This window comes from Pleurodeles waltl, chromosome 4_1 (genome assembly GCF_031143425.1).
Source record: "Pleurodeles waltl isolate 20211129_DDA chromosome 4_1, aPleWal1.hap1.20221129, whole genome shotgun sequence".
NCBI classification, from domain to species: domain Eukaryota; kingdom Metazoa; phylum Chordata; class Amphibia; order Caudata; family Salamandridae; genus Pleurodeles; species Pleurodeles waltl.
In genome coordinates this window covers 540,769,525-540,796,780 of record NC_090442.1, presented here as the reverse complement: position 1 = coordinate 540,796,780, position 27,256 = coordinate 540,769,525, and the positions used below count along the sequence as shown (strand labels likewise).

At 46.3% G+C, this 27,256-nt stretch overlaps 1 protein-coding gene across 1 annotated transcript in view; it reads right to left on the bottom strand.

Annotated features, from left to right (window-relative positions):
* ASZ1 (ankyrin repeat, SAM and basic leucine zipper domain containing 1) overlaps nucleotides 1–27,256 on the bottom strand; it is a 995,454-nt gene that overhangs the window by 210,132 nt on the left and 758,066 nt on the right. Inside the window, exon 10 of the mRNA XM_069228909.1 lies at nucleotides 26,352–26,464. Coding sequence (XP_069085010.1) covers nucleotides 26,352–26,464 — 113 coding nt within the window. The remainder of the gene's footprint in view (nucleotides 1–26,351; nucleotides 26,465–27,256) is intronic.

Here is a 27,256-nt window from a genome sequence, read left to right as displayed (position 1 = left end):
ACTTTGGTCCTTTTCCCACCACCGCAACGCAGGGAGATGCCCCGATTGACTGATCACGCAGGAAAGGAAAGCGGGCCAGCCCAAGGACACGGGCGGCCCAGTGGAGCTCCAGTAGCTGCCCCTAGGAGGAGCGTGGCTCACTAGAGGGAGATGGGTGATTCCCTCTTCTGAGGATGCGGCCGGAAATGGGCAGCATATATTGCTGCACATGAGGACCCTGATGGTAAAGTCCCCCACCAACAAGGAGAGTCCGGCCCCCGGAGGTTCCTGTGAAGGGGAGTAGTGCCCCTTTCTGGAAGGATATGCATGGTCTACTCAATGCCTGGGGTAGGGGGCGCTCTGAAATCACGCCTAATCTCTGTGTTCTTTGGCATCTAGCAGGCTGGGGTGGTGACCATTGACGGAGGTCTCCGGCCTGCTCCAAGTTTTCCGTGCCCCATTGCATGACCGGATCTCTAGCCACAGGAGCATGTGAGCTCCTGAGTGGCCATCACAATGCAAGGCTTCTACTGCCTCTTTGTTGTATGGGTGAGTGCATTCCCCCATGATGTCCTGGCATTTCCTTGCGATAAGCGCTATGGTGATACCATGTTCAATATGACATATGCATTTATGCTGATGTCTATGATTTGCTATATGTTTCAAGTGCTCCTGGTATGGCATTTATGATACTTTTATGACAAGTGCATTTTTATAGTAATGTTTTCCTGACTACTGCTTATGTTGTAGAATAATCTGTAACCTGCGTGTTATATGTGACTACTGCTGATTTCTGCAGGGTAACAGTACTGTGTAACGTTCTGACAACTGCTTGGGTAGCAGAGTACTACTGACATGTTGTGTTTGGTTTAATGATGTTTTGTGCAATACAGGTTATTTCTATATTACGCCGTGTTGTGTTTCCTTTGTGGTGTGTGCTGTGTTTCCTTTGTGGTGTGCGTACTGCATCACGTGTATTGTGTGTTTAGTGTAATCGCTTTACACATTGCCTCCGGGTTAGGCTGACTGCTCATGCCAAGCAGGTTAGCAGGGGTTATCTTGAACGTGCAACTCCCTTGCCCTGACTAGAGTGGGTGGGTTCTGCCTGGCTTAGGTGCATACCCTTGCCAACCTGAAACTCCATTTCTAACAGCGGGCATAGGAGTGAGGCGAGCAGGTTGATCCCAATCTCCTCCTCGTTCTCAGAGCACTGTTGGCCAACATGTTTTTAAGTCCTCAGTTTTGGGAAGGGCCATCTGGGAATCATTAGCACTACAACGGAGGGTCCGGGACTGGGGTTCAGGACTCACTCTGGCTGGGTGCAAGTGGGGGTTCAAGATGGTGGGAGCCTTTTATGTTCCTGTGGCTCTGAGCAGGAGGACAGCAAACTAGCCCTTGAAGTTACTTTGGTAGCTCTGTGTGCAGGCATAGATGTATAACTTAACAGCACGGCTGGACTCTGAGGGGTCAGTTCAGACTCCAAGAAGCAAAACAGTCCTTCCAGCTACAAGAGCAGAGTGCACAACAGGTCACAGCAGCTTGCAGTCCTGAGAGTCCTTCAGCAGGTCCAGTAGAGTACTGCAGAGTGGGACTAAAAGTCCTATTTTTATACCTCAGTGTCTTTCTGGAAGGTGGGAATAGCTTCTGGAAAGGTTCTGTTAGGCCTGACATCTTAGGGCAGTCTTTCCCCAAACCTTTTGCCTGCTTGCCTCACGTGTGTGCTGTTTTCATTCTGCTGGCATCAGGACTCTTGAGTTCTTTACCACTGCTTTTCAGTGCTAAGTGCATGTGCTCTCTTCCTAAAACATGGTTAAACTGGCATAAACCCAATTGGCATATTTGACTTACTTATAAGTCCCTAGTAAAGTGTCTGTAAATTAAATGCTACTAGTGGGCCTGCATCAATGCTTGTGTCACTCACTTAAGAAGCACTTCAAAACATGTCCCAGGCCTGCCATTGCAGCCTGAATGCAGTGTCACACTGTCAAGTCAACTTGGCATTTAATAAAAAAAAATAAAAAAACCTTCATACGAAGTTTTAAACTCCCCGTTTACTACATATAAGTCATCCCTAAGGTGGCTCTAGGTACATATAGTTTTAAGTTTTGTGTGTCCTGGTAGTGAAAAATTCACATTCATTTTTCAACACTGTGAGGTCTACTCCTCTCATAGGATAACACTGGGGATTTGTTATTCCGTTTAATAAGCTGTAATTTCCAACTGGAAGCAGGTTACTATAGCACGTTTGGTACCTAAGAAATTGTAGTTATAAACCTTCTTTAATGGTAAAGTTGGGTTTTTACATTACAATTTTAAAAATAGCTATTTTTGAAAGTTGGCATTATTCTACCCTTAGCTCTTTCTGCGCCTGTAGCCTGTCTTGGGTCACATGACTGAATGCAGCTGACAGATGTTGTGAATTCCTCCCAGACGGTCACTAGAGATAGCTACAAATTCTTTAGTTATTTGTTTATTTTGGTTAGCGATTGTTCTAAGTTGGCAGTGTATAATAATATATAATTCATGTAACACTGCCACTTTGTTGCATAGGATTCCACTTTGGAAAGGGATGATATCCTCTTATTTTATTGCATGCGCTAGAGGTTTGATGTAAAATTTGAAAAGTATGGGAGACAGAGGGCACCCTTGTTGGGTCCCGATTTCTATTTTAAAAATCTGGTTAATGTTGCTGTTAACCAGCATATTTGCCTTGTTGCTTCATATATGGCTTGTAAAGTTCTGGCAAATTCCCCTTTCATTGTGAACTGATGTAACGCCTCTCACGGGTACTCCCAATTGACACTGCCAAAGGCTTTAGCAGCATTTAAAATAATAATAGCTAAGAGGGCCCAAGATTACGCAGATAGATCTAAAGAACTGGTCAACTAATGCAGTAAGTCCTGGGTCAGTCTCCCAGGAATAAAAACCTTTGGCTCTTCATAAATCAGAAGGCTAACCAAGCTGTTCAAACTCCTGGCCAACATCCTGGCAAAGATTTTGTACCTGATGTTCAGCAGCAAAATGGGTTTATATGATTTGCATTTTTTTATGTCTTTTTCATGTATCAATATAAGGGTGATTGTTGCTGCGTTCCAGGATTCAGGTAAGTTCAGTCCTTTAATCAGAACAGAATTAAAAGACACTTTTAAAATTAGAGCCCATGGAAAGCATGCAGCTCTGCCGGTTGGTAGCCATAATCATGATTTTATCCTGCCATCCAGCTGGTATTATTCCCTAAAAATGGGCAAAAAAGTGTGGAAAGTGAACTGCCCAACTGTGTGCCAATATGAAACTGTAACCTTAAACTGACAGGTCATAAGATGGTGGACATGCGGAATACAGCTGCGGCCTCTGGAGATTGCCACCCACCCTGTGTGCAAAACAATAAGCTCTCCAAGCAGGGAGGCCTGATCGACCTGCCTCCGAGGACTGTGTGGAGCGTGGGCCTCTGCTGGGGCAGCCCAGCGACGGATGTGGAGGGAGCGCCTGTACCAGCGCTGGAGTCAAACAGGTCCTAAACACCGACACCGTTGCATAGCAAGACTGCCCCAGCCGGGTGAATCACGCTAGGAGTGGTAACAGAGCAGCAGCATCGCTTTGGACATTGCAGGCGGCAGGAGAAGAGCCCGCTGCTGCACATCTGCTGAGGACTACAGGGCGGCCAGGCGATGTGTTTCAGAGGCATCCTGACAGGGAGGCCTTGTGGCCCATGAAGAATCAGGTGAGCTGGGGAATATTGTGAAATCCGGCCCGCTGCTCTTGCGTGCCTGGTAAACAGAGTAGAGCTTGGGCTTGTGATAGACAAACAGCTACAAACTCAAAGTCTCGCCCCAGCACACAAATTGAAAATAATGGCCCTGGCTGGCATTCACCATGCTGGAAATGTAGCAAGTATATACCTAGAGCAGAATAAGCCCTAGGAAAAAACTGTGCACTGCAAAGGATATTGCTGCTACACTGTGCATACATCAAGGTTGCACTAAATCCCATTAGATGGCTTCTCCCTTACTATCAAAACAGATTTATTCCACGCCCTCCGCTCATTCTGCAGAACCTACATGCTGAGTATGTTTTACTGACTATGGCCCTCATTACAACATTTGCTGGAAAATGCCGCCTACCGCCGTGCTGACGCCCGCCAACATACTGTGACCACGGCGGTATACTGCTATAGGTATTATGACCCACGCAGAGAAATCCGACACTATACAGACACCCACACAGGTCCGCCAGCCCAAAGGTCAGTGATAAACTGGCGGTACCAAAACCCACACAGTTACGCCAACAGAAATACGCCCACAGTATCAGGTCAGGACCCCCACCTCCTCCCCCACAACTAACAACATGGGAGGAGCAAGTCTTGGCAATCATGTGTCCTGAGGGCCGCACAGGAGTAGCAGGAGGACTGGACTGGACTCTGGTTAGGCAAATCTTTACTACTATATCCCCCACCCTACCTGCATGCCATCACAAACTCCCACCCCCTACCCTCACCCCATCACTTCCCCACCTCACATATACCTCATTATCACAACCCACCCATCAGGGATCTCTGGACAGTCGGTTACCCTGCCACAGTCCCATACCACCACAGACCCTCACCCCTCAGGAAACACAAGCACAGCACCCACCCAGCGGGCCCATTTCACTGTCCCCAGGACACGTCAATCAGCAGTGTGTCCACCATTACAGGGACCCCAGGAAACCACAAAAACCCAAGGCAATCAGGGACCTGGGGTCAGTGGCAGTGGGCACACAGGTCAGGGGACAGAGGCACAGGACAACAGGGAAGCTGGGAGGACTGCTGTGCGACAGGGCGAGGACAGGCCCAGGGAACCCACTCTCCATGAGGCACTTGCAGGGATTCTGGAAGCACACCAACATTCCCAGGAGACCTTGGACCAGATACTGGCCAAGTTGCAGGAGACCTAACAGCTGCAGGAAGGACAGTACCTGGGGATCTGGGAGGACCTCAAACACATCCACACCATCCTGGTCACCATTGCAGGGATGCTGGCTGACTTGGCCAACACCATGAGGGAGGCAGTGGCACACCAACAGGCCCCTGACACAGCCCTCCACCTCCACCGGCACTAGTGAACAGGAGGCCCTGGTACTGGAACAACAGGCCACCAGCACCCCACCCCCTGCAGAAGGAGAACCACCACGCAAACGGTCCCTGCGATCCAGGCAGAAGCCAGAGAACATTCCCAAGACCCCCGTCAGGAAATAAGACTCTCCTGATTGTCATCCTTGTGTCCACTTTGTTACCCTGTCCACCTAGAACTGCCATTACTCCCCTTCCTATGCTCCCTTGGACAATACATCTGTGATACCAAGAGACTGGACTCTAACTGGACATTCCTCCACCATCACCCCAGCCCATTGCACATCCCCCTCAACCTCTTAGCACCTAAATAAACACCCTTGGAACAAATACAAGTCTGGAGTCTGTCAACTAATTGAAATATGTATTAGTTCAACAATCTGAAACACTGCAATTCATATGTAAAGTTATATATACATTGGTATGACCTGTAGTGGGCAGCAGTAAACACACCAGGAGCCAGAGTGGGGCACAGAGATCTGAAAATAGAGATGCCAAAGGGTACAGTAAGTGGCCATAGACATAGGGAAATCATGCTGCCATGTCCAATGTCCAACAAAAAAACTGCAATGTAAAGTGAAGTCACAGTGTCCTACATGTGTGTCCCTGGAAGTACTGCTGTATGAGAGAACTTCTGTTGTCCAAATCCTCATCCTCCTCTTCCTCACTGTCCACAGGCTCTACCGCTGCCACAACACCATCTCCAGCCTCATGCTCCTGCAGAAAAAGCACCTTGTGTCTCAGGCCAGGTTGTGCAACATGCAACGATGATCTGGCACACTTTCTTGGGTGAGTAGCACAGGGATCCACCTGTAAGATGGAGGCACCTGAACCGGGCCTTCAGGAGGCCGAAGGGTCTCTCAATTATCCTCCTTGTTCGCCCATGTGCCTCATTGTAATGTTCCTCTGCCCTTGTCCTGGCATTCCTCACTGGGCTCAGTAGCCATGAGAGGTTGGGGTAACCAGAGTCACCTGCAAATATCGAGGGATACTTGTTAGCCACACTCTCACCCTTAGGGACAACCCCATATCCATACACAAAGATATACTGGATGGGTACCTTGGGCTCACCTATTAGCCACACCCGGTGCCTCTGGAGTTGAGCCATCACATATGTGATGCTGCTATTCCTCAAGATAAAGGCGTCATGCACAGAGCCAGGATACTTGGCATTCACATGGGAGATGTACTGGTCCGCCAAAGACACTGTCTGCACATTCAGAGAGTGATAGCTTTTTCTATTCCTGAACACTTGTTCATTTCTCCAGGGGGGAGGGGAAATACATGTGTACCATCAACGGCATCAATGATGTTGGGGATATGTCCCAGGGCATAAAAGTCAGCTTTCACTGGCCAAATCCTCCACCTGGGGGAATACGATGTAGCTGTGCATGTGTTTCAGCAGGGCAGACAACACTCTGGTCAACACGTTGGAGGACATTGGCTGAGGCATCCCTGATGCCATGGCCACTGTTTGCCAGGAAATGGAGCACTGTAGTTAAGGATTATGTGCCTGTCCTCCATAGTCGCCAGGTCCACAAGGGGTCTGTACACGGGGGTGTCTCCATCTCCAATTCATTGTCAGCGGTTGAACTCTAGGGTGGTCATATTCACACATATGTTACAATAAAAAAGCATTTCTTCCTTTACAGAAACAGTATGTGAATTTGAAAATCAGTTGATGTGCCAATGTCTGCTGTGAGGCAGTTAGGTGCCATGGCCTGTGCCCCCCTGAAATAGCGGCTGCCTGACCTCTGAGGAGAGACAAGTGGAAATGAGATAATTCCCTTGGCGTTGTGTGCCATTGCGGTTGGCGGTCGATGACCACCGCGCAACTTTGCATTGGTTATCATTGAGCCCTATGGGTTTCAGGCGCTATTGGCAATGTACGCCGGCGGTGACGGTACGCACCGCCACGGACGTGACCGCCATTTTCTATCTGTTCAATCACTTGCTACCTGACCTTCAACAAGAGAGGACCTATACTGCAAGTGCTGCTGTGACCTGTGTCTGGAAGCGACAATGGATCGAGTGTCTGGGGAAAGGGCCCCCGCCTTCACTTCGGAGGAATTGGAGAGATTGGTGGATGGGGTCCTACCCCAGTATACTTCACTCTATGGTCCTCCAGACAAACAGGTGAGTACACTGTGAGCACGATGAGTGAACCATGAATGTATGGAGTGCTGTGTGTGTATGCCTCGTGTGGGAGGGGTCCTGGGTAGACTGCTGCATGTCTGGTGGTCAATGTCTGTGCGTAAGGGGATGGGAGGGATATTGTGGGCTATGAGTGTAACAGTCCGGACGGTATTACTAATCCCTTATTTCTATGCATATTTCCCTGCAGGTCAGCGCCCATCAGAAAAAGGGTATTTGGTGTGCCATCGCCAAGGAGGTGCGGACCCTGGGGGGCTTTGACAGGCAGAGCACTCACTGCCGCAAACGGTGGGAGGACCTGCGCCGCTGGGCAAGGAAGAAGGCGGAGGCCCAGCTGGGGCTGGCCTCCCAATGAGGAAGGGGTGCCCGTCGTACCCTGACCCCCCTGATGTTCCGCATCCTGGCGGTGGCCTATCCGGAGTTGGATGTGCGCTTGGAGGCATCACAGCAGCCACAAGGGGGTGAATACAGATCCCGAATCATGACTTTGTGTGCGTTAAGGTTTTACCTGGGTGGGGGATGTGGGCTGTGGCTGCCCCTAGGCCAGGGCGAACTGGCAGGGTAGGTCCTTGTTGGGCAGGCTCTGAAGCACTCCAACCCCAATAGTGTTAGTGGGCATCTACTACTGGGCAGTTCCTGTGGGTTTCAGGTGTGCAGCTAATGGCGTTAGGTTTTGTATCCCATGGGTTGGTGACTAGCTGTGTAACTGGTAGTGCATGGCCTAGTGCATAGGGAAGCTCCAAGTGTGTTGTGTTTGCCAACGGTAGTGGTGTTGCTGGCATTGACAAAGTGTATCCTCTGTCACCCCCACCTTTTTGTTTTGTTACCATGTCCTTGTGTGCATTAGCATCATCTGGCGAAGGAGCAGAGGCATCGGCGACGGAGGGAGCTGCCTATATATACCTATCCCAAGCACACTTTCAGACCAGCATTCGCCCAAATCAACACACAGAAGTGGCTCAGGCAAACACAAGTACCACACATCATCCCACAGGCACTCACACAAGCACCATCCAGAAGCAGACACTCCAACATCCACTGCCTCCACTGTGTCCCCCTCCTGCTCCTCGACCACCTCCCTCCTAGTGGCGTCTTACACTCACACCTGCATGCACTACATCCTCATCCACTACCTCCATCACCAGCACGCCTATCACTACACGCCCCTCACTGGCAGTCACCACCCCCACATCCATGCACACATCCCCTGTGTCCTCTCCCACTGTGTCTGTGACCCTTCCTCCCAAAGTATACAAACGCAAACACACACACACCCAACAGCCATCCACCTCACAACAGGATCCAGCTCATGCACCTGCACCCAAACACAGCAGACTGACACCTCCTACAGCCACTCCCTCTTCCTCCACTCCCAAACCTTCACCCTCTTCCCGCCCTAGAGTCCCTAGAAGCTTTTCCTCGCCAGCATTGACATATTCCCTACCCCCCCACCCACCCCACGTCCTTCACCTCGGGCTAGGGTGGCCAGAACCCAGCCCAGCACCTCAGCCACCAAGCTGTGGTTTCAGGAGCTCTGAGAGGCTCTAAGGAGGCCCCCGTCAGGCCAGCCAGGTGCCACCAACACCTGCCAAGGACAAGAAGGTTCCCCCACCAGGAAAGGGTAAAAAGGGGAACGCACCAAGAGGAGGCACAACCAGCCGCCAAGGCAAAGACTCCCGCTGGTAGAAGCAAGAAGGCACCACCATCTGCCAAGGGCAGGAGGGGGCACAGAACACAAGCCAGGGCACTTCAGCCGTCCGAGGCTGGCGCCTTCCCCCTCCACTGGCAGCACTGCCACCTGCACCGCAGACACCACTGCCACCTGCACCACGGACACCACCGCCACCTGCAACGCTGACAGCAGCACCAGCATCAGCATCAGCAGTCCCACTGGGCAGCCGTCTGAGGTTGCAGGGGAAGGGCTGGAGCCTCCCCCCTCCACTGGCAGCACCGCCACCTGCACCGCAGCCACCACCACCAGCTGCACTGCAGCCAGCACCATCACCTGACCCATTGCAAGCACTGTCGCAAGCAGCACCGCCACCAGCATTAGCAGCTCCAGTGGGCAGCCGTCCGAGGCTGCAGGGAAAGGGCTGGAGCCTCCCCCCACCACTGGCAACACCGCCACCTGCACCGGTATTGCAACCACTGTACAGCCAACCCGGTCGGCGGATGGTCTGTAGTCATGCATCCATGGTGTGTCATGCATCCTGCCCACAGAAAATCTTGTGGATCTGACACCCAGGTGAGTGACTGACCTTGCACACCCCATGTGCTGCATCACTGGGCACCAAGCACCCTCCAGAACCAGTGGAAGAGGGCATCCACTCACCCTATTCTTAGCAGGATGAAGCACACTGGGCACCAAGCCCACTCTAGAACCAGTGGAAAACCATCACCCACTAGAGAGACTGTGGCTTTGCACTCCCAGGACCAAGCAGTGGGCAAACAACCCACTTGAGAGACTGTAGCTTTGCACTCCCGAGGACCAAGTAGTGGGCAAACCACCCACTTGAGAGACTGTGGCTTTGCACTCCCCAGGACATCGCAGTGGGCATGGAGCCCCCCCTCCAGGAGCAGTGGCGTTGTACCATCTTCCGGTTGAGGTGCCTCCCCTCCCCGTCCCCCTGAGGTGCTTGTGTGTTTTCGACCTGATGCCCCTGCAGTGTTCTCTCCGTATTGAGGCAGGAGTCAAGTGGGGGCTTGGCCTATGTGTTTTGGCCCAGACATTTTGATGGACATTGTACAATATGTACAAAAGACGGGACAAACTGTTTATTGATTTAAGTACGTATTTATCTAAAAATAAACTATTACACTCATTTCAATCAATTCCTTTTGTCCTTGCGTTACTCCTGAGGGTTACGGATGTATATGTAATGTTGTTGCATCTGTTTGTGTGTATGGTGTTGGGGGTGAGGGTGGGGGTGGGGGTGTTGCATGTGTGCGCGCCACTCTCTTTTTTCTCCCCCCCCATGTGCTAGGCGCAGTACTTACCGTGGTGGTCGTCGTCGCTGTTGGTACTCCTGGTATATGAGCAGAAACACCAGCATGGGGAAGATATGCAGCTAAGGCTCCATGGCGTCCTGGTACTTCCTTGAGTGTCGAGAGGTGAGTGGGTTCCCTTCAAAGTACTGTTTCTGTCGTGCTTTTGATGGCGTTGGTACTGCCCAAGAAAAGCTGGCGGATGGATGGGTTGTAATGGGGTGGGGGGTACATTGTCTTCCGCCTGGCTATCGGCGGTTACCGCCGTGGTGTTTGTTGCTACCGTCGTGGTGGTCGGGGTGTTAAAATATCTGCTGGCGGTTTCCGCCATGGTCATGATTCCATTTTTGTTGCCTCCCGCCTGTTGGCGGTATTTACCACCGCTTTAACACCAATCGCCAGGGTTGTAATGAGGGCCTATATGTCAAACTACACTGCGCAAAGCACCATCTAACCCACAATGTGCCTTTGCGCCAGCAGGGGAGAGGCCTCTATCACGGCTCTCCGCAGTGTACATTACAATGGGGAAAGCATATAAAACACAGGCACAAATGCCTTTTGAGGGATGGAAAAACACCAAGACTCCATCAGACCTGCCAGTAGAAGAAGAACAGGGCTCCCCTAATTCTGGCGCTACTGCGTTGGAAAGTACATTGCTAGCAATGCAGCAAGGTCTGCAATAAATAGAAGGCAAAATTATCACATTAAATATAAGAATGGACCATTTGGCAGTCAAACTTGATAAACAAGCAGCGCAACTGTTGACAGCACAACAACATGTCTCCACAACAGAGAATCATGTTGCCTTCCTGACCATGAAATGTCTCAATCTGGAGAAAGTGTTGGCGCTTATACAGGCTAAAAATAAAGATTCTGAGGCACGCTTGTGCCAAACCAACTTAAGAATAATGGGAGTGTCGGAGTCAATGAATACTGGCAAGATGGAAATCTATGTGGAAACAATGTTAAAGGACACATCTGAAATCAAGCACCTTTCCCATGTGCTGGTAGTAGAGTGGACTCATAGATCACTGACAATGTGCCCCCCACAATGATTGCTAACTATTAAATTACTGTCACTGCGACGCAGTGCCCCGGGCTGGCATGGGAAAATAGAGACATCCAATACCAGGGTAACAGCATAGTGTTTTTGCGGCGACTGTACAAGCTGACCGTAAAGAATGTTTGCCCATTATAAATCGACTGCATACAGATATCATATGCGATGCTCGTCCTGGCCACGTTGAGAACTGCCCATCTTGTGATTTGAAAGATTTTTGCCCCTCCCAAGTCAGTGGTGGACTTTCTCAATAAACTTTCCCCACGCAAACAGAAACACCCTGATTCCGAAAGAGATGAGAGCAACTGATAGGGGCACCAATTTTGATATTAGCTAAGTTTTTAGCTCAATACTCTCTTTATGACATTTGGAAATACAGGGAAGTAGAATACTATATACGAAGGCTTGTGGATATCTGGTGGTATGAAGAACTATAAACAAAGGTGAAAACAGTTTAAATTAGCCTAGAGGAAACACTGTTGTACATTACTCAGTCCAATTTGACACAAACTATTCTGATGTCGACCTCCAGTACCTGCATTACTCTTTAACTGGCAATCAATCAATCAATCAAAAAAATGTATAGAGCGCGCTACTCACCCGTGAGGGTCTCAAGGCGCTAGTGGCGGGGGGGGGGGGGGTTACTGTTCGAACAGCAATGTCTTGAGGTTTTTTCTGAAGAGTAGGTCGTCTTTGGTTTTGCGGAGGTTGGTGGGGAGGGAGTTCCAGGTTGTGGGGGCGAGGTAGGAGAAGGCCCTGCCTCCTGTGGTGGTTCAATGGATGCGTGGGGCTAGTGCGAGGTCGGCTGATCGGAGGTTGCGGGTGGGAGTGTGGAAGTTCACTCTTTCGTTGAGGTAGGTCAGGCTGGTGTTGTGGAGGGATTTGTGTGCGTGGATGAGGATCTTGAAAGCGATTCTCTTGTCTATGGGGAGCCAGTGAGGAAATTTGAGGTGTGGTGAGATTCGTTTGTGGCGGGGGGGGGGCCAAGGACGAGGCGTGCGGCTGTGTTCTGGATTCTCTGGAGTTTGCGTTTGAGTTTGAGGGTCGTGCCGGCGAAGAGGGCATTTACCGTAGTCAAGTCTGCTGCTGGTGAGTGCATGGTTGACTGTCTTCCTGGTCTCTGGGGGAATCCATTTGAAGGTTTTTCTTTTAGAGTGCGGAGTGTGTGGAAGCAGGAGGAGGTTAGTGCATTGATTTGTTGTGTTATGGAGAGGGAGGGGTCCAGGATGATGCAGAGGTTGCGTGCGTGGTTTGCGGGGGTGGGTGCAGTGCCTAGGGCGGTGAGCCACCAGTAGTCGTCCCATATGGGTTTGTTGGGGCCAAAGATGATGATCTCAGTTTTGTTGGAGGTAAGCTTGAGGTGGTTAGTTGTCATCCAGTTGGCAGTGTCGAGGAGAGCAGCGTGTAGGTTGGTTTTGGCGGTGGTGGGGTTGCAGGTGAGGGAGAGGATGAGTTGGGTGTCATCTGCGTAGGAGAGGATGGTGATTCCGTGTGGTCGGAGGATGTTGGCTAGGGGGTCATGTAAATGTTGAAGAGTGTGGGGCTGAGGGAGGACCCTTGGGGGACTCCGCAGATAATCTTGGTAGCGGTGGAGTGGAAAGGTGGAAGGCAGACTCTCTGGGTCTGGTCGGTGAGGAAGGAGGTGAGCCAGTCTAGGGCTTTGTGGCGAATTCCTATGTTGTGGAGGCATGTGCGGAGTGTGTGGTGGCAGACAGTGTCAAAGGCTGCGGAGAGGTCTAGGAGGATGAGTGCGATGGTCTCGCCTTTGTCGACTTTGGTCCTGATGTCGTCAGTGCATGCGATGAGGGCAGTTTCCGTGCTGTGGTTCTTGCAGAACCCGGATTGTGAGGGGTCAAGATACCTCACATATACTTGTGTTTTGTAAAAACAGCACATAATGTATCTGATAACCACCCTGTCCACCGGGTGGGTTGATGGACATCTAGCTGCACCCATGAGGGCACGCCCTATGTAATTCAAGATATAACCCACCTGTTGGCACAGGTGCACATTGCTTTTTGTTTCATAATTTGGTAGTTATTGTTTGCTTATGAAAGGGAGGCCTTTGGCATGATTGGGATGTTTAATTGGGGGTGGGGCATAGTTTCTGTCTTGGTAATGCTATCAAACAGGACTGCTGCATATATTTACACATGGTGCAATCTGCCATTTAACACACCACACCATCTACATTCCATTTACACCCCACGAATATGACTCATCCAGCTGGATGTATCTACAATGTCACTTTGAATGTGCGGGGACTAAACAAACCTCGCAAGACACACCAGGTACTGGTATGTCTGGACAGACACCATATACAAGTTGCTTTCATTCGGGTAACACATTTAACAAACCAGATAGACAAGATTGCTGGAACCCACTGGGCAGCTGCCCGCCTGGCCTCCTCTTACTCCACTTACGCTAGGGGGATTTTAATTCTCATCAAAAAGGGTGTCTTCTTCACTATTCTCCACAATAGGACAGATGACCAGGGCAGATACGCCATTATGCAGAGTGTTCTCTGCTGCATGCAAATCACACTAGTCAACAAATATGTCAGAGATGACGTGGGGTGATGATTTAAACATATATCTGGACACAATGCTGGATAGCTCACTGCAAGTGGCACATCATGGGAGACAGTACGCTATGGTGCTGCGGGAGAGCATGGAAAATCTGGGGCTGATCAATCTATGGAGATAACGTAACCCTGAGACCCAGGAATGCACTTTCACCTCCTCAGTACACAACACAACTCATGGTCCCTAATTGATTATTGGTTCACAACTAAGGAAGTAAGCACTTGATCACTTGATGTATAGCATCTCGCCAAAACACTCTCCGACCATAAACCAGTCCGGCTAGACATACAATCCCTACAGACATCACCACACAATATGCATGGCGATTTAATGCAACTGCACTCTTGGTTCAGGTGTACAGGGAGGGACTGAGGACAGCCATTACTGAATAGTTCGAACAAAACACATGGTCAGTGAGTGGGGTGGACATGCTTTGGGAAGTTTTCATAGTCACAACTCGAAGAATCTGCATAAACAAACAACGTAGGGTATTGAAAGACATACACACACAACTACACAATACAGACAATGCTGCAATCACTAGAACAAGACTATGAATGCACAGCCAGATCCGCAACACTAACCAAAATCTGAGTTACAAACTATAATGACAAAGTGGAACGGGAGTTATGCTACCTATCTCAATGACATGTGGCAAAGGAATATTGGGGGGGAGGGGGAGGAAGAGTCCGCCCAGGTTGCAGCCTGTCAAACAAACTAAAACCCACCTGGGCACAAGACCACATGACTGAAATCATTGACCAGACCTGGGAAACTCTCCAATTTTTACACACCTCTTCATGCTACACTGGGTGTTGCCTAGGGGGGTGTAAACTGCAAGATATTTGGATGATTTTCTTATAGCATGGGAATACTTGACACAGCCAGTTAGGTAGAAGAAGTCTGTGAGGCCTTTCGTACCCTCCCCAATGGCAAGTCACCAGATCAAGATGACCTAACAGGAAAATTTTATAAAGAATTTACAGATTTACTTGCACTCTGTCTTTATGCAATGTCTGAAGAGGCCTATACCAAGCAGGTCCTTCCCCTACACTCTTTGAAGCTTTAATTATTGCACTCGTGAAACCTGACTAACAGCCTGAATACTGAGACTTCTAATGCCCACATTTATCATTAATAAACAGAGACACCAAGATATTGGTGGAAATCATAGCTCCTAGATTGCAACCGCTGATGACAAACCTGGTTCTCCCAGACCAATCAGGATTTATCCCAACCCATTTCACTGCATAAGACATACAGACATTATTTGCGCTATAACATTATCTTGATCCTACACAGAGGCGGCTGTAGTATTAATTCACGGTGCCAAAGCATCTGACTCCATAAAGTATATATATATGTTCATTAACTGAGGCCGCATGGGAATGCCTGTGGCTTTCTTGCAGTGGGTATGTTCGCTGTATACGGATCCAGATGCAAGAATCTGTGTCAACAGGAATATATCAGCACTGATACCTATTCACCGGGGCACACAGCAGTGATGCCCCCATTTACACTCACTTTAGAGCCCTAAGCATGTGTGATCCCCCAATGACATGAAAACTTAGCAATACGATTTAGACTGCGTCCAATTGGTATATCTCTTTACCTGGACATCATGGTTATATATGTCAGTAATCCCACAACACTCTTGGCGTCCTTGCTCTGTGAATATAACCGCTTAGAACATCACTCCCCCCTGCCACCACACCCCTCCGAACCCCCACACACACAACACAAATTAGAAGTTCTACTAATATGGAGCTTGGACCCTATCAAATATTTAGGGATATGGATGCACAGAGACCCAGAATTGGTGATATGTACAAATTATAGAAGGACAATATAGAAGCTAAGAGAACAAGTGGAGAGGCGGTACAAAATGCTGCTATGATAGGCTGATAGGATGGCAATAATGAAAATGATTATGCTCTCTTGTTATCTTTTTAATAACATCCCCCCATTGTATTACCAGCCACCCTCTTTAAGGAGCTTTGCACACCAACGATAAGGCTAGCATGGGCTGGCAAGCAACTGCAATTAGCTGGAACATTATGACCCATCCATATGAGAAAGGCGGGTTTGGAGCATAGGATCTATATTATCTATGTGCTCAAGCACACTTCGCCCATTACTGATAGAACCCTTATGTATTCACGCCCCACCTGGCACTTGAAGCGGATACGGTACACCCAATCCCACTCCGAGCCATCCTACTGCAGACATACCTCTGACAGAAATTGACACCACACACTGCACTATGACAGTCTGGCATAAAATGGAACTATGGCCAAAAAGCTGCCCCTAAATTACCCTGCACTCCCGCTAGAGCACCATCCAGCCATGTTAGTAACTCAGGAGGCAGATAGACTTGCCCTTCTAAAAACAGCAAGGCTGAGAACGCTGGGAGACCTATACCCTGAAGAGAATTTTTTTTAACATCACCAACCTGATGGCCACACAGTAGGAAAAGTCACTTATAGCATTTACGTACTATCGACTCTGTGTGCCAGTTAGAGACTTCCACACTACATTCCTGAAAGAACCCCCTACACTGAATGTCCTTCAAATTCTTCTTACCAGTCCTACCCGTGGACAACTAGTCACTAGATTATACAATGGGAGTCAAGATGACAAACCACTACCCACAGATCGAGCGCTGGACAACTGGAACAATGCCCTTGATGAACCACTAACAACAGACTGCCAATTTTGTCGTACACTGACTAGGATGCTCACACCTAATTGCAATTTACAAATAATCTACTTCAAATTTCTTCAGCAGATGTACTACACCCCTACCAGATTGTACAGATATGGATTGAGACAATGCACAATATACACGCTCTGGCACACAGGACACAAACCTTTTACATTTGGCTTGGTTGTGGGCCTTGATCCAACAATTATGGTTAAATGTGACTAAAGTCCTATCCTCTATGATACCACAACCGGTGGACTGCCCTCCCCGAATGTGCTTACTGGGCAAAGTCAAGCAGCTACAGCCGTCCCACTGAATGTACGTGGCTTTGGAACTATTACTAGCTAAACAACGGGTTGCAATATACTGGGGCAAACGTCCTGAACTTAATTTTAAACAATGGCTGACAGATAGGACTTACTGTAGAGCCCAATTAGAGACTTACGCAGCAGAGCTACCACTGTCATCACAGTGAAGGGGACATGTGGGGTCCGCTCACAGCTTATTTACTCACAAATCCCAATCTGGACTAGTATGTTGAATTACATGGAAATGAGGTTGGAATGGGTAGAATCCAGATGAACAGAAATGTTGGTATCATTTTCAAAGTATTGTAACTGTGCACTGTAATCTATATGACACATTTGATGACTTACTGTTTGTTTCCCGGTTCTTATATGCTGAAAACATAATAAATAAAAATGTAAATACAAATACCAAGTCTAGCAATTCCTTGTATACCTTGCCCAGGATACAATCAAATCCAGAAGTCATCCCTTTTGGATCTTCCTTATGGCCATTGCAATTTACTGTTACTGGAGCATTAATATTGTTCAGATAGGCTGTGATGGTTGGCACACTAAATTTCTTTTATTCAGGCTGCCATCAGAGTGGGCAGACTAACCAATCTTCTTTGTTGCATTAACTGAAAGTGGTTATAAAAGATTCCCTCTATCTGTTCTGAGTCAAGAGTACACTGTTTAGTTTAAAGAAAGTCTAGTTCTTTTACATTATTTCTCAATGTGTCCGCCTTTGCTTTCCAACTGAGAACAGATCCGCATTTCAACCCGTACTCTTCATGTCCAGTTGGATATTCTCTATTCGGTTCTTAATAAGTTTATTAGAGGACTTCTCGGTCTTGGAATGCTATATGGATATAGAGGTATTTACCCGTCTTAGGTAAACTTTGTACCCCCCTCACACAATCCAGGGATGTGTCAACTCTTTATTAAGATCAAAATAATATTTGGTTGCATACATAATTTGATCCATAATACTCTCCTCATAAAGTATCTTGAGATCCATGGTCCATCTTTTGCTCATATGTTGAACCGAGACACCTATCAAAAGCCCTACTGAAGCATGGTCTGAGATATGAAAGGGGCTATGGGTGATTTAAAGGGAAATCTGCATAGTAACGCATCTACAAGGAAATAAATCTAGCCAAGAGAAGTGACCATACGTCTTTGCATGGAAGGTGTATCCTCTCTGTTTGCCCATGTTCTCTCTCCAAACACCTCGTGTACTTCCAAGTTCTGCATTATATTCAACACTTGCTTCCGTCCCCCTGGAGTGTTTATTATTATTGGTGTAAAAGTTAACCTATCTAAATTATTGTCAAGTAGGGTATGAAAGTGCGCAGAAGTATATTTTAATATAGTTTATTTTGATTACTGCCCACCTCCCGGATGTGTCTATTTTAGGCTGAAGCAATTAAGTGCCAGGTGACTGGGTATCTCTTATTGCAATCCCCTTTTTGACTCCTCAGTATCAATATATACTATCGGATTAACACACTTCTTTTCAATTAAAATTGCTTTAAATTCCTTCTGGGGGAATGTGTTGCTTGTAACATAATTATATTTACTTTTGCTCTTTAATGTAATCTATCACCTTTTGCTCTTCCTTCCTGGATCTCAAACCATTTACACTCCAGGACAACAGGGCGAGTTGGCTTACCAGGATGGATTTCGTACTTGAGTTTCCTATTAGTGTATGAGAACATAGTTTTTCCTAAGTTTTTTCCTTCACCAATGCTGCACCCATGTGCACCCCTTCACTCCCAGGAACCCTCCCCAGTCCTCATGGCACTGATTCAGTACCTGTTTGCACCTTTGCCACCAAATATTACTCAAACCATGATTTAATATGATACATAATATTTAGACCAACAATGTACATCACAAAACAAGGTCAGTAAAATTAGTGAAATTTAATTATAACGTTATGACTTCTGCAAATCATGACCTATTTCTTGAGTTCCTGAATAAAGGTGTCTACCTCTTCGGATCTTCTAAAGTTGTCCATTTCATTCTGCCACTTTCCTTTTAAAAGGGTGGGGAACTTCATTTGGACTTTGGCCCCCCACTAGCTGTAAGTCTGGGATATGCCGCTGCCCCAACACCAACTAGCTCTCCTTAAATACTTCTACACATGACTGAGCGTATGACAAACATTGAATTCCCAGCTTGAAGGGACTTGCTCTTAAGTGCTTTCACTTAAGCACATGCTTAAGTGAAAGCACTTTCACAGCATATGTTTCACAGCATATGTTTCTTTCACAGCAACCGGGAACCCCAATGAACTGGACACCATTCAGTGAGCTATCGATATGGCTAGATACGCCTTGAAGACCAAGATAGGTGCTGTTGCTCCCGATATAGGGCTGCTACATGCCAACCACAGAAAACGTGCCAGCAGAGTGATGCAATCTGAACACACAAATTAGGAGCTACAGCCACAACCATCTCAACTACAGCAGCAACTAACAGATCTTGTCGATCGTATATGCTTCTGGAGGGAAGGTCAGAGGGGCAAAGCTTGATTGACTTCCTAAAGCAATGGTTCAAAAGCTCTCTACCTGCGCGGTCTGTCTCCCTTCTTTTTATTGGAACAAGAGCACAGTGTCCAGGCCTGAAGACCACTGTAGGGCTCGAACCCAGATCCATTTGTTGGCCAACTCCTCCTCTTCAACGATAGGGATATCATATGCACAGCTCCCCTTGAACTTGACAATCAAAATATCTTGGTGTTCCTGAAAAACACACCAGTGGTAAAAAAAACAGAGAACCTAATTCATGGGGGTTAAGCACAGTTGACACAAAAAATGCATCCTTGCTGTTCCCAATAAAAATCAGCGTTATCCTACTTTTTACAGATGCCACCTTGGCTTGGAACCGGGCTGACAAGCAGAAGCAAACTAATAAGTCCAAATGACGAGTGAAATGGACTTGGAAAAAGAAACACTGAGGGAAAGAACAGGAGATCAAAATTTGCCACAGGGTGATGTTATCCAATAAGCAGGCTCAAGGTGAATGGCAAACAGTCTAGGCTTTCGTTGCAACCTTCAGGAAGAACAAGCAGCTTATGAACTCCAAGCACCCTAAAGCCTCAAGCAACAACACCTCTGCCTCGATCCAGTTATCTCTACCTAGTAGTGTGGTGTACCCTCAGTAACTCGCAAATTACATATAAGCTACTTTAAAAAAAATTCTTGACTTCTACTTTGGGTAGACTACTGACCTAAGATCACTGAACGTTTAATGTCACAACATGGATTTGTAATACCATGACTGTGTTCCTCTGCAGCTCACAAGCCCTAATTATGCACCACTTCCTTGCAAGCTACGCCTCAGCATTTAGTTGCAAGCTCACTAATGCGGTATAGTGCGTTGACTGCAGTTCTGTGGGTTAGCCTGAGCTGTTATGCTGTGATACCTAGCAAATCCACAGCCTTCATTACCGCGATCAAGGATTTGGGACCGAATCTCTGCACAGGCTAACCAGGATTTAGCACGGTCACCCCTCATATAAAAATGTAGTAAATCCAATTTGTTGGGACATGCATCTATTTGTCTATGTCTTCATTATTAAAGTTTCTTAGTGTTCAGTTACTTGGCGCTCAACTGGGAAGGCAGAACAATCTACATCCTTAATTAACAGGGGTGGACTCAAACTACATTGCAAGACACCACACATGGTGGCAGGGGGAGCCTGATGGGCTAATTGGAGAGATTAACCAACACCTACCATGATTCCTAGCAGCAAAAAGATATGTAATCTATTCTTACATAAAACGGCAGGGCACACATATTTTACTTTAGGAAACCCTCATTGTTGCTTCTCGGGTCAAACCTCAGAAGCAATGGCAAGGGCAAATTAACTCCATCAACTTCTCAGCATAAGCTATGGAGAACTGGTGTAGGAGTTCCTTTTCCAACTGTGTGCCACAATATTTGACAAAGATGGAAGGCCCGCCCTAGTGGAAGATAGGCTAAATGGCACCTCGGTCTCTCTGGGAAGCATTTACGCATCCAACATCAACTAAACTGGTTTTAAGACTAGTTTAACCACTTAGAGTGGAAATTAAAAGTTTTGCTTAAATTCTTGGTACCAGCTTCTACTGATGTTGTCTTCTCTTGTCCATCTGGATCAATAGGGCAGCATACCTCCCTGCAGCACCAGTCATTCCATACGCAGAGTACACATTGCCTGGGACACAACGAAAGATCTAGCCAGAATCATGCTCCTGAATTTTGAAAAGACGTTTGACTGAGGAATCTTGTTTCAGGTCTCATATTTGTCAAAATACTCTATGCTCACCCTCAGTGCAGGTTAGGGTGAACATCATTCGGTCATCTCCCTTCGCAGTTAGTAGAGGCACTAGACAGGAATACGCCCTCACACCCCTGCTTCTTGCTTTGGCGATTACACTCTTGGCCGCCTGGGTGTGTTGTGATGCTCTTATTTGGGGATTACAGTGGCAAAATAGTCTGAACACTGCATCACATTTATGTGGACAACAAATAGTCATTCAACTGGCAACCACACATTAGCAGGCCCCAGCTCTTTCAGCTGCTTCATCTCTATGATGAAGGAACTAGATTTATAGTCAATTGCTCTAAATCGCTCCTTATCGCTTGCAAGGTAGCCTGGCTGATGAAGGGTGATACCCTGAAACTGGTCCCAGGATGCTGGTTTCTGGTTCAGGGAAGACCTGGCCTGGCAGTTCGGCCTGGACTGTTCCCATGGTGAACAGGGTCAAGAACTGATTTGCATATGGCTGGGTCCAAACTGAAATGGCATGGCAAGCAAAAAAACTGATGGATTAAACCCAGATCTGTGACTGGGGGGTGAATGTTTCATTTGCTCTGCATTCCGTCCATCATCTGTTGTTTTTGCAAGGTCACCAAGTGGCAGGACTGCCTCACTGTAACCAGCCACTGCATTAATTAAATGTTGAATGAAATGTGAAGACGCTGTGCAGGTCATAAGACAGAAAGGTAGGGGAGCCTTTAATAGCAAGCAACTACTCTGTTTAGAAAGATATTGTCCCAAGATGTGGCTACATTTTAAATATTCCAATGGTCACCAAAACACATTTTGTATTCAGTAACAACCACCTGCTGAAAACTGCTTTTGCACGAAGATCTGTATTTGGGCTGATATTAATGCAGACCTGAAAGAAATGTATTTTAATAAGTAAAAATTGTGTGTCCACATAAGTATAAAGATGTCTAACATAGGTCACTACCTTGGCAACCATATAGTTGCTGAGATGACTTGTTCAGTGCAGGGAAAAGGCACTTTTTATGACCACCTTCCTAATTTGTGGACTGAAGTTGCTGGTGTAGGGACTTTGGAAGCTGCGGTACTACTGTTTAGCACCCGTACATATGCTCCACATAAACATGTAGAATAGGCTAATCCAGATTGGCATATTTAACTTACCTATAAGTCCAGAGTATACAGTACCCTGTGTATCCAGGGCCTGTCTGTTAAATATCTCTAGTGGACTGCAGCACGTATTAGGCTAACATAAAGGTGACAATGCAAAGCACATCTTCAGGTCCACCCCTGCAGCCTGAGTGTGCAGTTTTAGAATTGCTAATTCAAACTGGTAAAATAAACCCTTTGCCAGGTCTAAACTTTCCTTATTAATACCTATAGGGTACCCAAAAAGGTAGGCCCCTAAAGTGTCAGAGTATTTGGTATTTAAAAAGTAGGACATGTGTACTTAAAGTTTACATGTCCTGGCAGTCACTGTGGTAAAGCAACCCCCTACCCCCAATAGAAAATAACTAAAACACATTATATTGTATGCCTTCAATTAGGAAATAACTAGATCTATGGTTCAAGGACTCACATTAATAGGAATTTAATATACAAGATTATGGTTAGTAAATTACTAATTTAAAATACCGCTTTTAGAAAGTCAGTATTTTCCTGCCTAAAGCATCTAGAAGCCCTTTGAGATATAATCCCCAGTTACCACCTGGCAGCCTGCTGGGAGGTCTACACTGCTGCCAGGAAAGGGAACAAAAGAGCCTTGGCTAGGGCGAAGTGTGACCTCCTCTTGAAAAGATGGCCTGGGAGATCTGCCCACCTACTGGTCAAACATCAGTGGAATAGCTCCATTCACAGGCAAATGTAACTCACACCTACGCCTGTCATTGTCCATGTAGCCAGAGAGGGACCAATCCCAGCAGGGGGAAAACATGTCCCTGAACTGATTTTGCAGGGAGAAATGCTAATTTCTCTAGATACACTTCAGGGGTGTGACCAGAGCTCTGATCAAGAGAAGAAAGTCTACCATATTGGATTTTGGTATAGTAGGGCGCTGTGGGATTGCTTTTTGCCAAACCCTCGGAAAAATATGTCAAAGTGGGTAGGGTTGTCACTGCAAACATTTTCCGGAATGGTTAGTGAGTCACCCCCAAACCACAAGCTAGTGCCAGCCATAAAAGGTGCACCACTGGATACAGTTTTCAAAACACCTTGGGGCCTGTGGAAGACAGATGAAAGACTGCACCTACTGAACCCTCGATTTCAGAACAAGCACCGCACCTACTGTAACCTGTGGAGAGAGAACCCACAGGCTGGAGTCGCTCCTATATGTTCCCCCGAATTGAAGGTTGTTCTGGAAGGGCTAGTTGTCTTGCCTCCCATTAAGCTCCAGAAACACAAAACTGCAAGAAGCCCAAAACTCTGACTCCAGCTTACCAGTTCATACTGTATTTTTCCTGGACCCTGCTGGTGGCTTCAGGGAGATTGATTCCTAACCTCTAAGTGGTGCTCAAAAGGTCCTGGACCCTGGGCTGGTGAAGACTGGACTCTCTCCGTAACAAGAATTGCAAAAATGGCCACTTAGAAATGTTTTCAAAACTTTTTCTAAAAAGAACAAGAGGCTCCCATCGGACCTCCGCCTACCTTGCATCGCTAGTCAGTCAACTTTTTGGTTTGTCCCACTGAAAGAAGTCTGACTTCCAAAACAAATTCTAAGTCAGAAAGTAGAAATTTACACTGAGAAAAGAATCTGGAAGCATCTGGCTGGCCAGGGACCTTCCCTGAGATGGATTTTGAATTTCTTCTGCATGGAGCTTTCCTACCAAAAGTCATCAGCTTCACCAGGACTTTGCTTGATGTCTATCCACCCTCATGGAACCCATCCCGGCCACAGTCTGCTGCATTGCCCTAATCAGGATCTTCAACTCCCCAAAAAAGTTTCAGAGGTAAAACTTTCCACAAGACCGAACCTTCCCCCTTTATTCAAACTATGCTCCACTGCAGTCAATCTTAGCTGTTGACTTTGACCAGGTCTAGCACGACCAGATACCAGCATTTAGTGCTTTACACTTTTTTGCGATAGAAACCTCTAAACCTTTGAAAAATCATATTTCCGGTGCCCTGCATCTGATTGTTTTATGTTTCATTATCTATAAACTGGAGTGGGATTCTTATTGTCTTGTGATCCCTGCTTTTTAAGTGCCTTGGTACTAGTCAATGCTTCACAGATTTCTCCGAAGTGAACCCTTTCTGCTCTGTGCAACAGCTAGCAAGGGTTGAGCTTGTGTTTAAATTATTATGACCTAACTGGACCAACTTAGAAATAGTGCCATTATTATCTGAAGAGGACTACCATACACTTCATCTAATGACCCACTCTCTCACAGTCAGCATCGATAATTTGGCTCAAAATATTATTTTTAAATGCAATCTCTGAAAATATCCAGCCATGTGTATGCTATGGTAATGCCTTTCCTTCAATCATGCATTTCTTAATAAGATTTTGTTGCCCTCATCTTCCCAACAAAGCTCATCTGCAAATAGTATGTAGGATTAGGTACCAAATTTCTCAGCACAATATCTATAGCATGTTACTGTTTGTACCATACAGTGTGGTTTCTGAGTTCTGAACCACACACTCTCTGGGCAGTAACTCCAACATTAGTTTGTGAAACATGAAGGGTTGATTAAAATAACAACCATCCAAATTTTCTTTGTAACTTTTTTTTTAAATTGTTTATTTATGCATTAAAAACACATACAACTATGTATTACATTATAGCATATTACTTTAGGGGGGAATATCAGTCCAATCGCACAGTCTATGCCAGTAACAGTTTAAAGACTCCAGATCCACGCCCACACATTTTGCTCTATCTTAGTTCTTTGTAACTTTACATATACTTACAGAGCCACACTTAAAAATAAAAATATATAAATCATGAGTTGCATGTTACATTATTTTTAGTCTTTCCCCTTTGTTTTGTATAGTTCTTATTCTGCGATCTAAAGAATGGTATTTAAAGAATGGCCTTATAAGGAAGTTAAATGTTGCCTTTATCATGTGTAGCAAATACAGAATCTGTTCATTTACTCAACGATTTTTTAAAATTCTATAAGCTTTATTACTGTAGCTAAAACAGTTGTTTTCCTGTAGTTTTGAAAAAGTAGTTTGCTAACTTGCTTTGATGCAAATGCTCGGACTTCCTTGTCCCATTTGAGTTTCTGCAGAAACAGAACAGATCTCGTGAATGTACAATTGTGTATGCCTTTTGAGCTGCGTAACTTTGGAAACTTTATTATGTACTTGATAAAATAGTGATGTGTTGTTAGCTCAACCACACATTTATACTGTCTTGGGAACGTGTTTTGTAAGACACTGGTAGAAATTATTTGCAAGTGTTCACCAGCTTGTCAAATATAAAGTGTGAGAAATTAAACATCTAAATAAATTCTGAAAACGTCAATAAAAATAAATAAAAAAACACCTTTGGATTATAGTGATTAAAAACCATAAACAATTCAGAAGCAAACAAAACTCTGTGAGTAAATGTGTCTTGGCGGTCTATTACCAAGACCAGGACTTGGAACAGTAGTAAAACACTAAGGCCCTCATAACAACCTTGGCGGGCAGCTGTTCACGGCCGCAACACAGGAGCCGGCTCCAAATGGAGCCAGCAGTGTTGCGGCTGTGCGACGGGTGCAGTTGCACCTGTGGCACTTTTCACTGTCTGCACAGCAGACAGTGAAAAGCTGCACGGGCCATGTCAGGGGGCCCCTGCGACTTCTCGTACCGCCAGCCTTTTCCTGGCGGTTCAAATCCCCTGGGCAGCTGGCGGGTTAAAACCGCCGGGACTGAAGTGGCGGTAAACCGCCGGTCCCGGCAGAGCGACCACGGCGCTTCTGCTGCGGTCGTAATACCATGGGAAGCACCACCAGCCTGTTGGCGGTGCTTCAGTCGAAACAACCCTGGCGGTCTTTTTACCGCCAGGGTTGTAATGACCCCCTAAGTTTTGTCCAGCTGAAATCTTATCCTACAGAGTGCGAGGAATCCTTTCAGTTTCAGAGGAGATGTTAGGAAAGAAAAGAGGAAGCACACTTGTCTGATTGGTAAGAAAATCAATAATGTCTGCAAGAAATGAAGACTGATGAGTTTGGACGACAGCCTTGTTCTACAAAACAAATAGTATAACCACATATTTCAAATATTACCTGGATTCTATGTTCATAAGCTCTGGTAGGTCTCCAAATCTTATCTCTTCCACTTGCATCTCTCTGATAGCCTCAAAGATTTTCTTTTGATCTCCGATATTTGTAATGCCAATCTAAAGGTAAAAGTACCTAAACACGTAAACACAATGGCCACTGACAGGAAAACATGAAATGTAAAACAAATGTCATCTTAAAAACCAAGTAAATTACCAATCTATAAATTTAAAACAATATGTAGGGAGAATATTTATTCTATCTGCTTTGTTCTAGTAGTTGAGTTTGATTTCACAGTATCACACAGATAAAATCATCCAAGACAAATCTTATTATTGTTTTAAACTTCTCTTAAGCTAGTTCTATCTTATAAAGCAATGCTTTACATTGTAAACTTAAGTGAACTATTCCTCATTTCCCCCACACAAATATACTTTCATTGTGCTTTTATTAGAAAGAACTAATGAGTATTGAGAATACTGAATATGAAGAAGGAAATGATGGCGAGAGTTAGGAAAAAAGTGAACACCAAAACAGATTTCAAAATATACCAGAAGGGCGTAATGTATGATTTGGTATCTCTACAGAGCAAATCTAGCAGGCTACCAACAGAGCACTGTACAGGGTCAAGCCTAGTTGGGACGCATGGGGGAGTAGACAGCAAAATGAAGTAATGTTAGCACAAGGAATGAGAAATCAGCCTATCAGAGGCAGTGCTCCTTGAAGAGGATCAACAATTCAGTTTGGGCTTTACTCTCTACATTTATAAGTCTTGCTCCAGATGCCAGTCGAGGAGGAAAGAGGTGAACAAAGGACAGTGCAGGTGAAATTAGAGGCATACCACTGAGAAGAGGGAGCCAAGCTACCAGACAAACCCATGGCAAGTAATCCTGCCTCATTGGTTAAAGGTG